Genomic DNA, 15,906 nt, shown 5'->3' on the forward strand with positions numbered 1-15,906 from the left:
TCTGTAACCTTTAGAGTACAATTTTAGCAAAACGTACAAAATTAAATTCATGTTGTAAATAGTTCGTTCCTCATAAAGTACACTAATTCAGCCTCAGAGTTATTGTATGCACAATTATAAATAGACAAACCCGTGCGGCGATATCGAACTAGAGCAATAGTACAAACTTGATAATAATTAGGTCACCAGATTACGGCCAATGCATGTTCAATTCACAATCACTTTTTGTTCATTTTATTACCTTCGTACTTTGATTAATCTACATACCTACTACTAATTACCAACAGGCTATATGTGTGTGTATATCATCAAAGCAAATTGGATCATGATATCGTCGAAATAAAACAAACATATCTTAAATATAGAATAAGTATATTGAATAATTAAATAATGTTACTTCAAGTATGTTGCCAAAAAAGACTTATAATATGTGTAATCGTAAAAGTAATAATAAAAATGTTCTAGAGGTCAAAATATTTCGAGTTTGAGTGGAAACGTACATTTCATATTCAAAGTGAGGGAATATTGCAAGTAGGTAAAATACAGAATGTTTCAATCGCTCACGTTGTGGTTTGACATGCAGCGAACCCAAGCGAGCCTGCCATCACAAAGCGCTGAAGCTGCTCGCATGGAAAGCGACAACGTGGAAGAATCGACGGCCAAACCAGAAATCGTGCAAAACAGTCTATCTCTTTACTAATCAATATTACTATACTTTTATAATTACAACCTTTTGCGACAACGGAGCAAAATGTCTAGTGCTATATATTTTATAAATATAATATTACAATAATCATAATTATGGGCACTTCTATCTTATACAGGATGTCATAAAACAATTGCACTGACGAACTCAATGAAATGTTTTATTATGTGACGCGACTATTGTTTACAGACACCCTGGGCTTCAAAGTAAGACTCCACATTTGACTATTTTATACTGTCAGTCTTACGTCCTGCAAAGTTCGTGGTGGACAATTGAACGAATCAGTGACGACCCGAAGACAAAACTGTTTGTAAGCATACATAAATATTCCGAGGCGGTACAATTTATCGTCAAATATATGCACAATGCAAGTGAGCAAGAACGTCCTTATCGCTGACAGTCAATATTGAGATAACAAACAGTCATTTCTTCTGCACTGCGATTGCAAATGACATAATACGCGATATGAACAATAAAAATATCATTATACTTTATTACGTACACTAATAAGTAGCCATTCCAAATCTGTAATGGTTACATACTTTAATAGGCGGAGACACCACACTTACAAAGTGTAATAATTAAACTACAAATCCAGATGTATAAAATAATTATGCATCATCGATTTAGAACTAAATAGAATTGTTACTCTGTAATCCTCGATACACCTAACTGACTGTGATGTGACGTAGAATTCAGCAATATGAGTATTACAGGTGAAAAGAAATACACGAGACCGGACTTTATCAAATTTGACGCATTTCCATATTAACACTACCAACCGATGATTCCAAATCCTGCAGCAAAACTGAATCTAATACAATTCTGTACCCCCCGCCCAGTTTGATATAGTCGCAGTCAGAACAATAACATTTCATTGCTCACGTTTCCCAAACAAGTAATCTAATTGCAGTACTAGGTTTTATACAAAGACCGTTTGTGGAAAAGACATACAAAATGTACCACGCGTAAAAGGGAAAATAAGATTAATTACTCATTCTGTATTTGATTAGGCACTCCCTTGGCTCTTAAGCCATTGTTAAGGAAAAACTGAAGCCTTACATTAACGCGTAATTTCGTTGAGACTTTTTTTATTGATGTATGTATGTCTAATCCACATTGTGTCTCAGTCTTCACAGTATTTTCAGACTGCATTGTGTTTTAGTGTAATAATTCCTGGTAAAAAATTAGAACAATCTATTGTATTCCATGGTACATGTGTGCGTAGTGTTGGTTGTTTCCATACAATGATATGTGATACCAAAAGAGCAAATTAATATACGACAACACCTAAAATACACCTCGCAAAATCGTCTGATACTTGGGAAATACAACTATGAACATGCATTAAACGACTAATTAAAATATGCTCCGTACTAACACCTTATAATTACCAAACTAACGATATATTTATCTTTTTTTAAATATTATTAAATATGCTTTAAAGTGTAAAAATAGTTCTTTGAGACAAATTTCAAAGCATCATTTAATGCCAAAATGGAGAAGAAGTAATCTTTTTTGACAAACTATACCAGGAATTGTTAATAATGCCCAACGAGCATAATAAGAATATGAAATTCTGTAATATTAAATATACATTATCTGTGTAGTGTAATTTTAATAATCTAAATAGGAAAACGTTGAAGAATGAGAACTTAGTAGTACACATAGATTTGCAACGTAAAATATGGACGGCAAGTCGTTACGACAAAAATAATTTCACACCAAAATGACGCGTACTCCAAACTTGCAATATACCTTGTGAGATAGTCGCAAACGTACGTAGCACAACTATGATTCTACGTGACTACATTTCCAATATTTAATTTAAAATAGAACATTCTATCGTTTGTATAAATTCATTCAATTATTAAATTAATAACTATAATGAACCTATGGCACTAATATCTACTTTAATATTTCTGTGCAATTTTACTTTTTGTTCACTTTGCTATGCCTTCACGACGATCTCACACGCTACTGAAACTCAAACTCAAAGCGCATTATTAACGAGTCGGTAACAGTTGAATACTGTTGCGCTGAAGAAAAAACGAGTAAATAACTATAGCCCAAGAACAATAAAATGACAATACTTGATAAATACTATTCAACCAAGTGCAGAACGCACACGACAATCAAAATAAAATCATAATAATTATAATATTGTTAGCTTTTTTTTTTTCAAATTTTCACGAACGTCAATTTATTCTAACTAGCATTCTAAAATTTACTATCTACTGAATGCTGAGAGCATCCACACTTGAATGAATGCACGTTAACATCTAATTTATAAAGATATTAAACTAAAACTACTCGGCGATTGGCTGGCAACAAAATAATCATTTCAATGTCAGGTTTTTTGTGGGTCGATAAGAACAATGTCTTTTGATCTTGCCTATTCTAAGCTAGCTAGAGGTATATAATTTCTTGTATATTATATTATATTACCTTATACACGTGTCTAATATTCTTGCTCGCTGTATGGTTTCTAGAGTTCGGACAAACAGTCTTTAGGATGCAATCCGAATAACCGTTAATCTTTTTCTGATCCAGCTTAAGTTATTTGGCAGACGCGAATTTACTAATAATTATAGACACTAATATGGTATGTATATTTTATTCATAACAACCAAAATAGCGCAACCATTTATTAGTAGAGTAATTAAGTAGTTTAGTGTTAAAATGCTTAGATTCAGAGAAAAATACTAAGTTTAAGGAAGAACTGGTAAACAGGTTTAGATTTAGAGGTAACTCTGAAACCCTACGTAAGTAGAGGGAGGGATAGAAGAAATAATTATCTTTATTAGTTTGCTAAACAGCTTATTAGAAGAATTCATCAGAATATCGAAATTACTAGTGATACAAGCAAACAGCAAAGCAGTCTCTAGTTAATTTGAAACTTCGCTGTTATTTCATTGTGATTAGATCTACTAGCATCAATTTGTATCCTTAAATCCTCAACTTCAGAGGGTCATATTTGGAACATTTGAATCAATTAGCATAAAATGTTTCGCTTGTATCCTAACGGGCATTTTATGGTTGCAAATTTAATATTAAGTGTAAAGGCACAAAGTGGGTGCACTGTCTGTACTGCTACTGACATAAAACAGGCACGATAATACGCTTTCGGGCACATAATATGACATTTCTAATTTTTCGGGTGACTCAGTTGAGCAACTGCTACATTCACACGCATTTTACGTTTCAGAATACGAATTGCCGCGTGTCTTCCTTGAATTTGTAAATATTATTTCCACAGTTCCCCCCGCGCACAATAAATATATTTTGTATACTGATTGTAAATACATAACCTTTGAATACCTCATTTAATATAATACTATTATACACCCAAGTATATGTATAACACGACGATTAAATACTGTCAAAATTGATAATTTTATATAAATAAGATTAAATTGTTATAAAATACATTTATAAAATGATATATTAATATTGCTTTACGGTTGGAAGAGCTTATTACATTACTATATTTCGATAATTAGAGACTCTAGATATATTAATTAATATTAAATGGCGTAGATTTGTTCGTAAAGTTTTATTTCTACTAATCGTTGTGAATCTGACTATGAAATGACAGTTCAGTTCTAGGCCCGAAGAACAACAGCGTTTGTGCAATTTAAATGAAGACTATTACGAATTTCTTAGCGATAAGCGCATCCTGAAGCTAATTGGAGCTCAGCAAATGCTTAATTAGTTACATGTTACCAATCAATGACCTCAATAACAAAAATAGGTTAACATATTTATTTATCGTCGTTAGGTTACATAACAAACCGTTAACTTCTTCAAACATCACGGGCCTGCCTTTTTGTTGCCAGCTCCATCGCCCTATATTATGTCTAATCCAAAGGCTCTCAAGACTCTACTTTGCATTACAATATAATAATATAATATAAACGTGTAAATAAAGTTAATATAGTTTAATCAAACGCACTTCTAAATTACACAAGACGTCATTATTACATAAACAATCGTGAAACTGCAAATTTCGACAAGAGAATATCAAAAATAGTGTATCGACGGTTATCGTCTACATTCTGTCTAATATTCTGTAGTCTAATGACGCTATTTAATTTTTAGGTCACTTGAAACATCTTAAGCCAATCATCAATATAATATGGACTATTGTTATACAATTTGAATTTTTTAAATGTCATTTCCAGATAAATAGTTTTATGTCATATCCAATATTGTTTTAGTTTTATTCTTATCAATTTATGACATGTCCGAGGTGCTAACACATAACAGTAAATCTAGAGACATTATTATTGCTATAAGAGACTTTATATTAATAATCCAACCAACCATTAAACTTGTTAGCAATAAGCACATTTCAAACATTAAATCTAGTGCGCTCGCCATTCCACGCATATCATTTTAAAATACGATACAATTTGTAAGATATTTTTCGTAAATATAAAGACATTTTGCTCAACATACTCCGGAAAATAATTAATTATAGCGTTGAATTAAACTAAAAAAATAATAAGGCGAATACAATGAGCGAAGTTCATACTCTAAACGCTTAACCATATAATGACAGAGATCTTTAAAACAATTCGCTAAATAGACACTGATTAGCGTTTCTTGGCAAACAACTGTTGTATGTTGTGCAAAATAGCTTGATTTTATTGTTATGTAGATTTAAAGATGTGAATTTAGTTCGCATTTGAAATGAATTTGTATTATAAACGAAGGTCCTTTATTTTGTGGAACAATTGTTTGCCGATACGCTACATTAACTAAAGAAGAACAAAATGTTAACCATAACTGAATTAAATCAAACGCTATGAAATTATGACGCAGACATAAAATTACAGAACAATTTTAGACTAAATTATTTTAAGTGTCCGGTAATGATTAACATTTTAAATAGAAACTTGTTATCATTTAATATCTTCGGCAGAAATACAGATAAAAAATATGCAATTCAAACTCACAACACAGCAGAAGATATTAAAATCAAACGAGCAGCTTACATTACACTATTACAAGAAAGAAACTAAAAACTGCAGTAATGAAACACTATGGTTCACCCATGACAGATCCTCAAACTATTGACTAGTTTACAGTTCAGTGTGTCAAGTCATCATAGCAAAATTCAAAATATAATTAGGTTTGTGGACAAAAACTTACAAGACTTTCGATTTGTGCAATGTAAATAATATAATTCAGTATAGCATAGCCAACAGTCAATAATGACAGCTAAATGAAAACTCCTTTCTGGATGTGCCATAGTCAAGTATCGATTACATTGCATTACATTTAAAACAAGCGAAATGTTGCTAAACTCCCTTTAAGGTAAAACAGTGATGGTCCATTTTCTGCCACACAATAGTATTCAATTACAACCAACTATTTAATGCACAACCGTCAACATGAGCTTCATATCCTTGATAGCGATAGGAAGTCTTTATAATAGGGACAATTCAAACGACAGGATGATTAACACACATATTTACAAATATGAGATCTCGAATGAATATGCGTTAGACGACATCCTTTTGAAAATATTACTTCACCTTCATTCGCAGCTCGCAACTTTTAGATAAATTTTCAAACAATGTAACCAGATAATCGCTACATTGCGGAGTTAGCAACATTTATTTTCATAATAACCACAAGGTCCGTCGGTTTTTTATTGAGATCGATCGCCCTCTAATCGAGTGTTATGCTAAGAGACGTAATTCGTTAATAAATCAGGTTAATGCGTAAATGCGCATGCCATTTGTGATTCGAGTGAAAATTAAGTACATCGTGTACGTGAGTGTTCAATTTGATTGTTCAAAATCAAATCGGTCCCACACGCGTCTCCCGCTTGGATATGTCTCGTTCTGGGTGGGAACGGGACGTGTGCTCGAGTCACAAATAACACAGCGTGTAGTATAGTTAGATAGTGTGCAGCTGATACAGGAGCCGGTATTGCGGCCGGCGGTGGCCGATGCAATGTGACAGTTTGCGCGCGGTACACCGCACCATACAAACTATCGGCTGCCGACGTCATTTGCCGTTCGTTTGGAGCGCCGCGTTCAGTTGAGTCCACAGGTCTTTTTTGCAGGACTTTGATCTGAAATAAAGCTCTTGCTGTGGTCATCTTCCCGGTTCATCATCCAACACTGACGTTCACTGCAAAACATAGGCCTCCTCAAATGATTTCTCGACACTTTATGACAATAACCGGTGTTTTTTGTATGGAGTTTGACGGATTTCTAAAGTTAAAATAAGATGGTGCAACTCAGCCTAAGTTGAATGTAACTCACCTGCGCAGCGAAGCCAGCCACTCCTTGAACTGGGTGTTTCCCTCTGGCGTGAGTTGGAATGCCGTGCGCGCCGACAGAACTATGCTCACGAACTCTTCGTATTCCACTGATGTCAAGTGGTACAACTTCTGGTGGATGCATTGGATGTACCTGGCGAACGAATTGCACGATTAGCAAAGGAACGCATATTTTATAGTGTAGTAGGAAAAGAGATGAAAGATCGTGGGCCGAGAGGATAGCTTGGTTTTTGGATTAACGCATATTAAAGTCTCAAATCATGGTGTAAATAAATTATGTACTATGTAGTACATCGACTCCACCCATAGCGCGTATGTCGTCGTCGTTCCGTTGCGATGCATTATTGATAGCATAAGATGACGAAGGCAATGGCATACTATTTCAGAGGTGCTACACCTAATCCAGTGAATCAGCTTTACACAAAGATCGCATGCAATACAATCTCTGTTTGAGACGTGTATCATCATCATTTCAGCCAGCGGACGTCCACTGCTGAACATAGGCTTTTCTCAATGATTTCCATGCATGTATTACGCGCTAAGAAGTCTTACAAGTTCAAGCCACTTACATCTGTTGGCACTTCTGCACTAGCGGTGCCAGTGTTCCCCGCAAGTGTTGCATCACTAGATGGTGAGGACCACCTCTGGCCAGCCAGTGGGCCGACTCCACGCATAGCTCATATAACACGAAGGGACACACGACGGAGTTGACCGCAGAACTAATGCAAGTATTGCGCGCTAAGACCTCCAATATAAGATCATTCAAGGTACTTACATCTGTTGGCACTTCTGCACTAGTGGTGCCAGTGTTCCCCGCAAGTGTTGCATCACTAGATGGTGGGGACCACCTCTGGCCAGCCAGTGGGCCGACTCCACGCATAACTCGTATAGCACGAAGGGAGACACGACGGAGTTGACGGCGCAAACGCAGAACTGGTGCAGGTATTGCGCGCCCAGACGTTTTGATATGCGGAGCAGCCATTTGACATGCTCTCCGTATGGAGGATTTCTGGGGAACACACAACATTTAATTTAATAAAGAATTTAGTAAAAAACATTTCGCTATTATGAAAATCGTTGCTTATAAAGCAACTCTCATTCAATTAATTTCACTTTATTTAAAACTCAATTGGGCTTCGGGGGACTATTCCCAAGAATCCTAAGCCCTTTACAAAGTGGGCCTGGTTCGTTAACAATTGTGTAGCCAGAATCCACAGCTTAACCGCCAAAAACTCAACCAGTTACGCCCGGTCGCCGAGCACGTAGAATTTCGTCCAATGACCCCAAGCTATCCATCCTATCCGCTCGCGCGTAATTATGTTGCTGTCGCGCTCGCACACTCACTGCGGGCGCCCGTCGCACAGTCGCGACAGCAATATCCCCGCCGTGGGGCAGGGGAGCCACCTTTTTGGCAGTCACCATACGCCACATAAGCGTGGCGGTATCATCACAAGACAAAGTCGTCTTACCTTCCGAACTTATTCTGTGGACGGTCATCGTGCACCCTCCTTGCTTGAGTCTCCAACGCCAGCATCCCCACTCTGTACGCCGCTAACAGCCGCCTCAGCTGCGCCTGCGGCAGCGCGGGGGACACGGGGGCCACCTTCATGGCAGTAACTATACGCCACATAAGCGTTGCGGTATCATCACAAAGACAAAGTCGTCTTACCTTCCAAACTTATTCTGTGGACGGTCATCGTGCACCCTCCTGGCTTGCGTCTCCAACGCCAGCATCCCCACTCTGTACGCCGCTAACAGCCGCCTCAGCTGCGCCTGCGGCAGCGCGGGGGGCACGGGGGCCACCTTCATGGCAGTCACCATACGCCACATAAGCGTTGCGGTATCATCACAAGACAAAGTCGTCTTACCTTCCAAATTTATTCTGTGGACGGTCATCGTGCACCCTCCTGGCTTGCGTCTCCAACGCCAGCATCCCCACTCTGTACGCCGCTAACAGTCGCCTCAGCTGCGTCTGCGGCAGCGCGGGGGGCACGGGGGCCACCGGAGTGGGGGGCAGGGGGCCATCTTCATGGCAGTCACCATACGCCACATAAGCATTGCGGTATCATCACAAAGACAAAATCAACCCATACCTTCCAAACTTATTCTGTGGACGGTCATCGTGCACCCTCCTGGCTTGCGTCTCCAACGCCAGCATCCCCACTCTGTACGCCGCTAACAGTCGCCTCAGCTGCGCATGCGGCAGCGCGTGGGGCACGGGGGCCACCGGAGTGAAGGGCAGGGGGCCACCTTCATGGCAGTTACAATACGCCACATAAGCGTAACGATATCATTACAAAGACAAAATCAACCTATACCTTCCAAACTTATTCTGTGGACGGTCATCGTGCACCCTCCTGGCTTGCGTCTCCAACGCCAGCATCCCCACTCTGTACGCCGCTAGCAGTCGCCTCATTTGCGCCTGCGGCAGCGCGGGGGGCACGGGGGCCACCTTCATGGCAGTCACCATACGCCACATAAGCGTAACGATATCATTACAAAGACAAAATCAACCCACACCTTCCAAACTTATTCTGTGGACGGTCATCGTGCACCCTCCTGGCTTGCGTCTCCAACGCCAGCATCCCCACTCTGTACGCCGCTAACAGCCGCCTCAGCTGCGCCTGCGGCAGCGCGGGGGGCACGGGGGCCACCTTCATGGCAGTCACCATACGCCACATAAGCGTAACGATATCATTACAAAGACAAAATCAACCCATACCTTCCAAACTTATTCTGTTGACGGTCATCGTGCACCCTCCTGGCTTGCGTCTCCAACGCCAGCATCCCCACTCTGTACGCCGCTAACAGCCGCCTCAGCTGCGCCTGCGGCAGCGCGGGGGCCACCGTCGCGGGGTCAGGGGGCCACCTTCATGGCAGTCACCACACGTCACATAAGCGTTACGATATCTACACAAGACAAAGTCGTCGTACCTTCCAAACTTATTCTGTGGACGGTCATCGTGCACCCTCCTGGCTTGCGTCTCCAACGCCAGCATCCCCACTCTGTACGCCGCTAACAGCCGCCTCAGCTGCGCCTGCGGCAGCGCGGGGGCCACCGTCGCGGGGTCAGGGGGCCACCTTCATGGCAGTCACCACACGTCACATAAGCGTTACGATATCTACACAAGACAAAGTCGTCGTACCTTCCAAACTTATTCTGTGGACGGTCATCGTGCACCCTCCTGGCTTGCGTCTCCAACGCCAGCATCCCCACTCTGTACGCCGCTAACAGTCGCCTCAGCTGCGCATGCGGCAGCGCGTGGGGCACGGGGGCCACCGGAGTGAAGGGCAGGGGGCCACCTTCATGGCAGTTACAATACGCCACATAAGCGTAACGATATCATTACAAAGACAAAATCAACCTATACCTTCCAAACTTATTCTGTGGACGGTCATCGTGCACCCTCCTGGCTTGCGTCTCCAACGCCAGCATCCCCACTCTGTACGCCGCTAGCAGTCGCCTCATTTGCGCCTGCGGCAGCGCGGGGGGCACGGGGGCCACCGGAGTGGGGGGTCAAGGGGCCACCTTCATGGCAGTCACCATACGCCACATAAGCGTTGCGGTATCATCACAAAGACAAAGTCGTCTTACCTTCCAAACTTATTCTGTGGACGGTCATCGTGCACCCTCCTTGCTTGAGTCTCCAACGCCAGCATCCCCACTCTGTACGCCGCTAACAGCCGCCTCAGCTGCGCCTGCGGCAGCGCGGGGGGCGCGGGGGCGGCGGGCGCGGGGCCCACCGGCGCGGGGGGCACGCCCGCACCCACGCCGGGGGGCAGGGGGGCCACCGCGTTCACCTGGTGCTGCGGCGCCGGCATCGGCGGCGGGATTGGCGCTGCGTGCTGTGGGTGGTTAAGATTAGTTTAAATAGAGGAAAAAAGTTGTTACATAAAATACAGTAAGAAATTAGAAAAGGATAAATGCAACTTGTAATGCGGATCGATATGGAAACAAGCAATTTAATGAGTCGATTAAACGATATCCACTACAACCTTTTGACCTCTCTCTCTGCCTTCACTCTGGCCAGACGCATTGGGAAGTCCTTTTGAACGCATCAACACATCCAAGTTTAAGTTTTAGGCTAAGAACTCACAGAGCGGTTTCAGCCCGTGTCTGCCGCGGTTTCGGGACGACTGTTTTATTCCAAAACTCACGAGACCGCTGGATGCGGTTAGTGAAGGTTGCGAGAAGCACCTGGATGCGAGCAACGCAAGACCCGTCGTAGTGGAAATCTTTGGGTTAGGCCTTGGTTAAGAATGGACATGTTCTGTAGACGTAGATATCACTCACGTTGACATTGACGTTGACAGCTATAGGCTGTGGGTGCGGCAGGTGCGGCGCGTGCGCGGGATGCGGCGCCACGAGCCCGCGCACGAAGTATGGCGGCAGTACAGCAGAAGTACTTATTGATGGACATTCCAGCGATTGGGTCCGCTTAAATTTAACTCGCGGGCCATTCGACAAGTGTATCAGACTCAGGATTGATCAGATGACATTTTCATACAAATTGAAGCGTTTCACTCATGTTGACATTGACGTTGACAGCTATAGGCTGCGGGTGCGAAGCCACGAGTCCGCGCACGAAGTATGGCGGCAGTACGCCAAAAGTACTGATTGACATTCCAGCGATTGGGTCCGCTTAAAATTTAACCCGCGGGCCATTCGGCAAGTGGATCAGACTCAGGATTGATCAGATGACATTTTCGTACAAATTGAAGCGTTTCACTCACGTTGACATTGACATTGACGGCTATAGGCTGCGGGTGCGGAGCCACGATTCCGCGCACGAAGTATGGCGGCAGTACAGCAGAAGTACTGATTGACATTCCAGCGATTGGGTCCGCTTAAAATTTAACTCGCGGGCCATTCGGGAAGTGGATTCGCCTCAGGATTGATCATATGAAATTTTCGTACAAATTCGTCTGATTCGTACCAATTCGTACAAATTGGTGATCCGTCTACTCGTTTCTCCTGTCAGATAAAAAAATCAAATTGAAGTGTTTCACTCACGTTGACATTGACGTTGACGGCGATAGGCTGCGGGTGCGGCAGGTGCGGCGCGTGGGTCGCGTGCGGCAGGTGCGGCGCGTGCGCGGGATGCGGCGCCACGAGCCCGCGCACGAAGTATGGCGGCAGTACAGCAGAAGTTCTAGTGAAGGTTGAAAACACTTGGGCGGAGGCAGCTGCAGCTCAAGACCGATCATTCTAGAAATCCTCGAGGGAGGTTTTTGTGCAGCAGTTGACGTCCTTTGGCTGAAATAACTTGTAGGCGTAGATATCACTCACGTTGACATTGACGTTGACGGCGATAGGCTGCGGGTGCGGCAGGTGCGGCGCGTGGGGCGCGTGCGGCGCGTGCGCGGGATGCGGCGCCACGAGCCCGCGCACGAAGTATGGCGGCAGTACAGCAGAAGTACTTATTGATTGACATTCCAGCGATTGGGTCCGCTTAAAATTTAACCCGCGGGCCGTTCGACAAGTGGATCAGACTCAGGATTGATCAGATGAAATCTTCATACAAATTGAAGAGTTTCACTCATGTTGACATTGACGTTGACAGCTATAGGCTGCGGGTGCGGAGCCACGAGTCCGCGCACGAAGTATGGCGGCAGTACAGCAGAAGTACTGATTGACATTCCAGCGGGTCCGCTTAAAATTGAACCCGCGGGCCATTCGACAAGTGGATCGACCTCAGGATTGATCATATGAAATTTTCGTACAAATCCGTCTGATTCGTACAAATTCGTACAAATCGGTGATCCGTCTGCTGGTTTGCCTCCTGTCACATAAAAAAAGCAAATTGAAGCGTTTCACTCACGTTGACATTGACGTTGACGGCGATAGGCTGCGGGTGCGGCAGGTGCGGCGCGTGTGGCGCGTGCGGCGCGTGCGCAGGATGCGGCGCCACGAGCCCGCGCACGAAGTATGGCGGCAGCGCGTACTGCGCGCCTGGGTGCGGCGCGGGCGCCGGAGCGCCGTACTGAAAACAATCATGTGATTAAGAGTAGGCGCACACCGTTGATTTTTCAAATTGTATAAAGAATCGCCCAAATCGAATCGGCGTAGTGTGCGCCCTCCCATACATGCCCATACTAATCAACAGCCCGACTAAACTATCGGCCGACGAAAAATCAACGGTGTGCCTACTCTAAAGCCCGGTCTGTGAGCACGTAGATTTTTTTCCAATGACCCCAAGCTACCCATCCTTATCGCTCAGGCGTAATTATATTGCTGTCGCGACTGTGCGATGGGCGCCCGCAGTGAGTGTACGAGTAGCGACAGCAACATAATTACGCGCGAGCGATAAGGATGGGTAGCTTGAGGTCATTGGACAAAATTCTACGTGCTCGCAGACCAGACTATAGTCACTGTCTAATACAGGTAAAGACGGGTCTCCAGCGCGTGTTTTGCCTTACACAATCAACAAAAACATCTCAACGTTCAACAAAATTGCCTACAAAATGTTGAATGTTGTTATTTTTTTTTATTTGGCAAAACACGCGATGTGGACCCGCGTTTAATTCATTGTGCGTCGGCCGTCTAATACAGGTATAGTCAGCATAGTTTACTAAAACTTTTGTTAAAAATAAACACATTTATGTAATTTCAAATAGATATAAATAAAAAAATTAATAGACTTCAATGTTTAGCAACCATTTTGATAATTTATTATAGCAACATGCAATTGAACTTTCGGGTCTATAAATCTATGTTTTTCTTGATAATGAATTTTCTCTCATGGGCCTTTCGCGCGGCTCCGTTTACAACGTCAAATAGTTCGTGACATCCAACGTAGTCAAAAGTCATGAAGCTCTTTGTTGCAATTGGATTAAGGTTGTATTGTCAACATTTTGGTCACTTCGAATGTTACCTATTACTGTACAGCTCGTCTAACGTTAACCACTGACCTGCAGCTGGTAGATCGGCGGCGGGTACGGGTGGTACGTGAAAGGGTACGGCACGGGTACAGCCACGCGCGGCGGTGCAGCCTGGTACCTTTTGGCCACTGGGTGTCACGAACTATTTGACGCTGACTGTATAGCTCTTCTAACGTTAACCACTGACCTGCAGCTGGTAGATCGGCGGCGGGTACGGGTGGTACGTGAAAGGGTACGGCACGGGTACAGCCACGCGCGGCGGTGCAGCCTGGTACCTTTTGGCCACTGGGTGTCACGAACTATTTGACGCTGACTGTATAGCTCTTCTAACGTTAACCACTGACCTGCAGCTGGTAGATCGGCGGCGGGTACGGGTGGTACGTGAAAGGGTACGGCACGGGTACAGCCACGCGCGGCGGTGCAGCCTGGTACCTTTTGGCCACTGGGTGTCACGAACTATTTGACGCTGACTGTATAGCTCTTCTAACGTTAACCACTGACCTGCAGCTGGTAGATCGGCGGCGGGTACGGGTGGTACGTGAAAGGGTACGCCAGTGGGTACGGCACGGGTACAGCCACGCGCGGCGGTGCCGCCTGGTACCTTTTGGCCACTGCGTGTCACGAACTATTTGACGCTGACTGTATAGCTCGTCTAACGTTAACCACTGACCTGCAGCTGGTAGATCGGCGGCGGGTACGGGTGGTACGTGAAAGGGTACGCCAGTGGGTACGGCACGGGTACAGCCACGCGCGGCGGTGCCGCCTGGTACCTTTTGGCCACTGAGTGTCACGAACTATTTGACGCTGACTGTGTAGCTCGTCTAACGTTAACCACTGACCTGCAGCTGGTAGATCGGCGGCGGGTACGGGTGGTACGTGAAAGGGTACGCCAGTGGGTACGGAACGGGTACAGCAACTGGCGGCGGCGCCGCCTGGTACCGCGGCTCTTCTAGTAATGGCTCCGTCTGTTCTTCATTTGATTGTCGTAAGTATAACTCGTGCCAGTATCGGGCTACGGTGTATAATACTTCGGGGTAAACTCCGCCACCTGGATATAAAAAATATAATTAGATATACCTAGTTCAATCTAATTTATATTTTAACCTTATACATTACATACAGTAATTTTTTTGTTCGTGTTGAAACTTTTGATACAGTTCAAAATATGATGCAAAATTCAACCCCCATCAGCGTTAAAATGAATTTATTTCCCTAGCATTCCGTCGTGTTTTTTTACTCAAGTGACGTTTTGTTTTCTACATCGTCTCATGAGCCCAACCCCTGCGAAACCCTATTCCCAATTTATCTAACCTGAAACTTGAAAATTGTCAACGATGACAGTAGCAACTGTGACTACTAGATTATCGTCATAAGAAAATATATCACTACCAGTACCAATAAAAACCACTTTAACCCATACCTTTAGCAGCAGCCTCGACTGTAAGACATGCCCGTTCTAGCATAGCGTCGCTCTGCTCTTTACACTGCAGCACCGCGCGTTGTATTTCATTGTAGTTGAGCGCGTGCGCGTGCGGTAACACTGATAAAGCCAGCTCGGCCGCCGCGCGAACCGTGTGAACGTCGCGGCCTGATGATGCCTGGAAATACACGTCTTGTAAATATGTGACGAGCTGTGTAATAAAGCTAAATCCTGGTCCGTGAGCACGTAGAATTTTGTCCAATGATCCCAAGCTACCCATCCTTATCGCTCGCGCGTAATTATGTTGCTATCGCGCTCGCACACTTACTGCGGGCGCCAGTCGCACAGTCGCGACAGCAATATAATTACGCGCGAGCGATAAGGATGGGTAGCTAAGGGTCATTGGACAAAATTCTACGTGCTCACGGACTGGGCTATACATGGAACTGTTCCCACCACAGCAACTTCTATGTAGCCAGGATCTATAGATTCACCACCAATAAGAACCAAACCAGTGAAGGCAATGCTGCTGACAACGCCACTCTTGTAGCGGAGTTTTGGGCTGACACTGTGTAGGTTTGTTGACGACACGATAAGAAG

The 15,906-nt window shown here is 43.9% G+C and overlaps 1 protein-coding gene across 1 annotated transcript in view; it reads right to left on the reverse strand.

The window, feature by feature from the left end:
• Positions 1-355: 355 nt before the first annotated feature.
• The window catches only part of LOC135074230 (zinc finger SWIM domain-containing protein 8 homolog), a gene marked incomplete at its 5' end in the record, with an annotated part of 36,297 nt that continues 20,746 nt past the window's right edge, over positions 356-15,906 (reverse strand). Inside the window, 14 exons of the mRNA XM_063968524.1 lie at positions 356-6,794; positions 6,988-7,137; positions 7,780-8,013; positions 10,600-10,850; positions 12,019-12,191; positions 12,291-12,456; positions 12,827-12,988; positions 13,917-14,014; positions 14,067-14,171; positions 14,224-14,328; positions 14,381-14,497; positions 14,550-14,649; positions 14,726-14,934; positions 15,307-15,484. Coding sequence (XP_063824594.1) covers positions 6,728-6,794; positions 6,988-7,137; positions 7,780-8,013; positions 10,600-10,850; positions 12,019-12,191; positions 12,291-12,456; positions 12,827-12,988; positions 13,917-14,014; positions 14,067-14,171; positions 14,224-14,328; positions 14,381-14,497; positions 14,550-14,649; positions 14,726-14,934; positions 15,307-15,484 — 2,115 coding nt within the window. The remainder of the gene's footprint in view (positions 6,795-6,987; positions 7,138-7,779; positions 8,014-10,599; positions 10,851-12,018; positions 12,192-12,290; positions 12,457-12,826; positions 12,989-13,916; positions 14,015-14,066; positions 14,172-14,223; positions 14,329-14,380; positions 14,498-14,549; positions 14,650-14,725; positions 14,935-15,306; positions 15,485-15,906) is intronic.

This window comes from Ostrinia nubilalis, chromosome 8, assembly GCF_963855985.1.
Source record: "Ostrinia nubilalis chromosome 8, ilOstNubi1.1, whole genome shotgun sequence".
In the NCBI taxonomy this organism is placed as follows: Eukaryota; Metazoa; Arthropoda; class Insecta; order Lepidoptera; family Crambidae; genus Ostrinia; species Ostrinia nubilalis.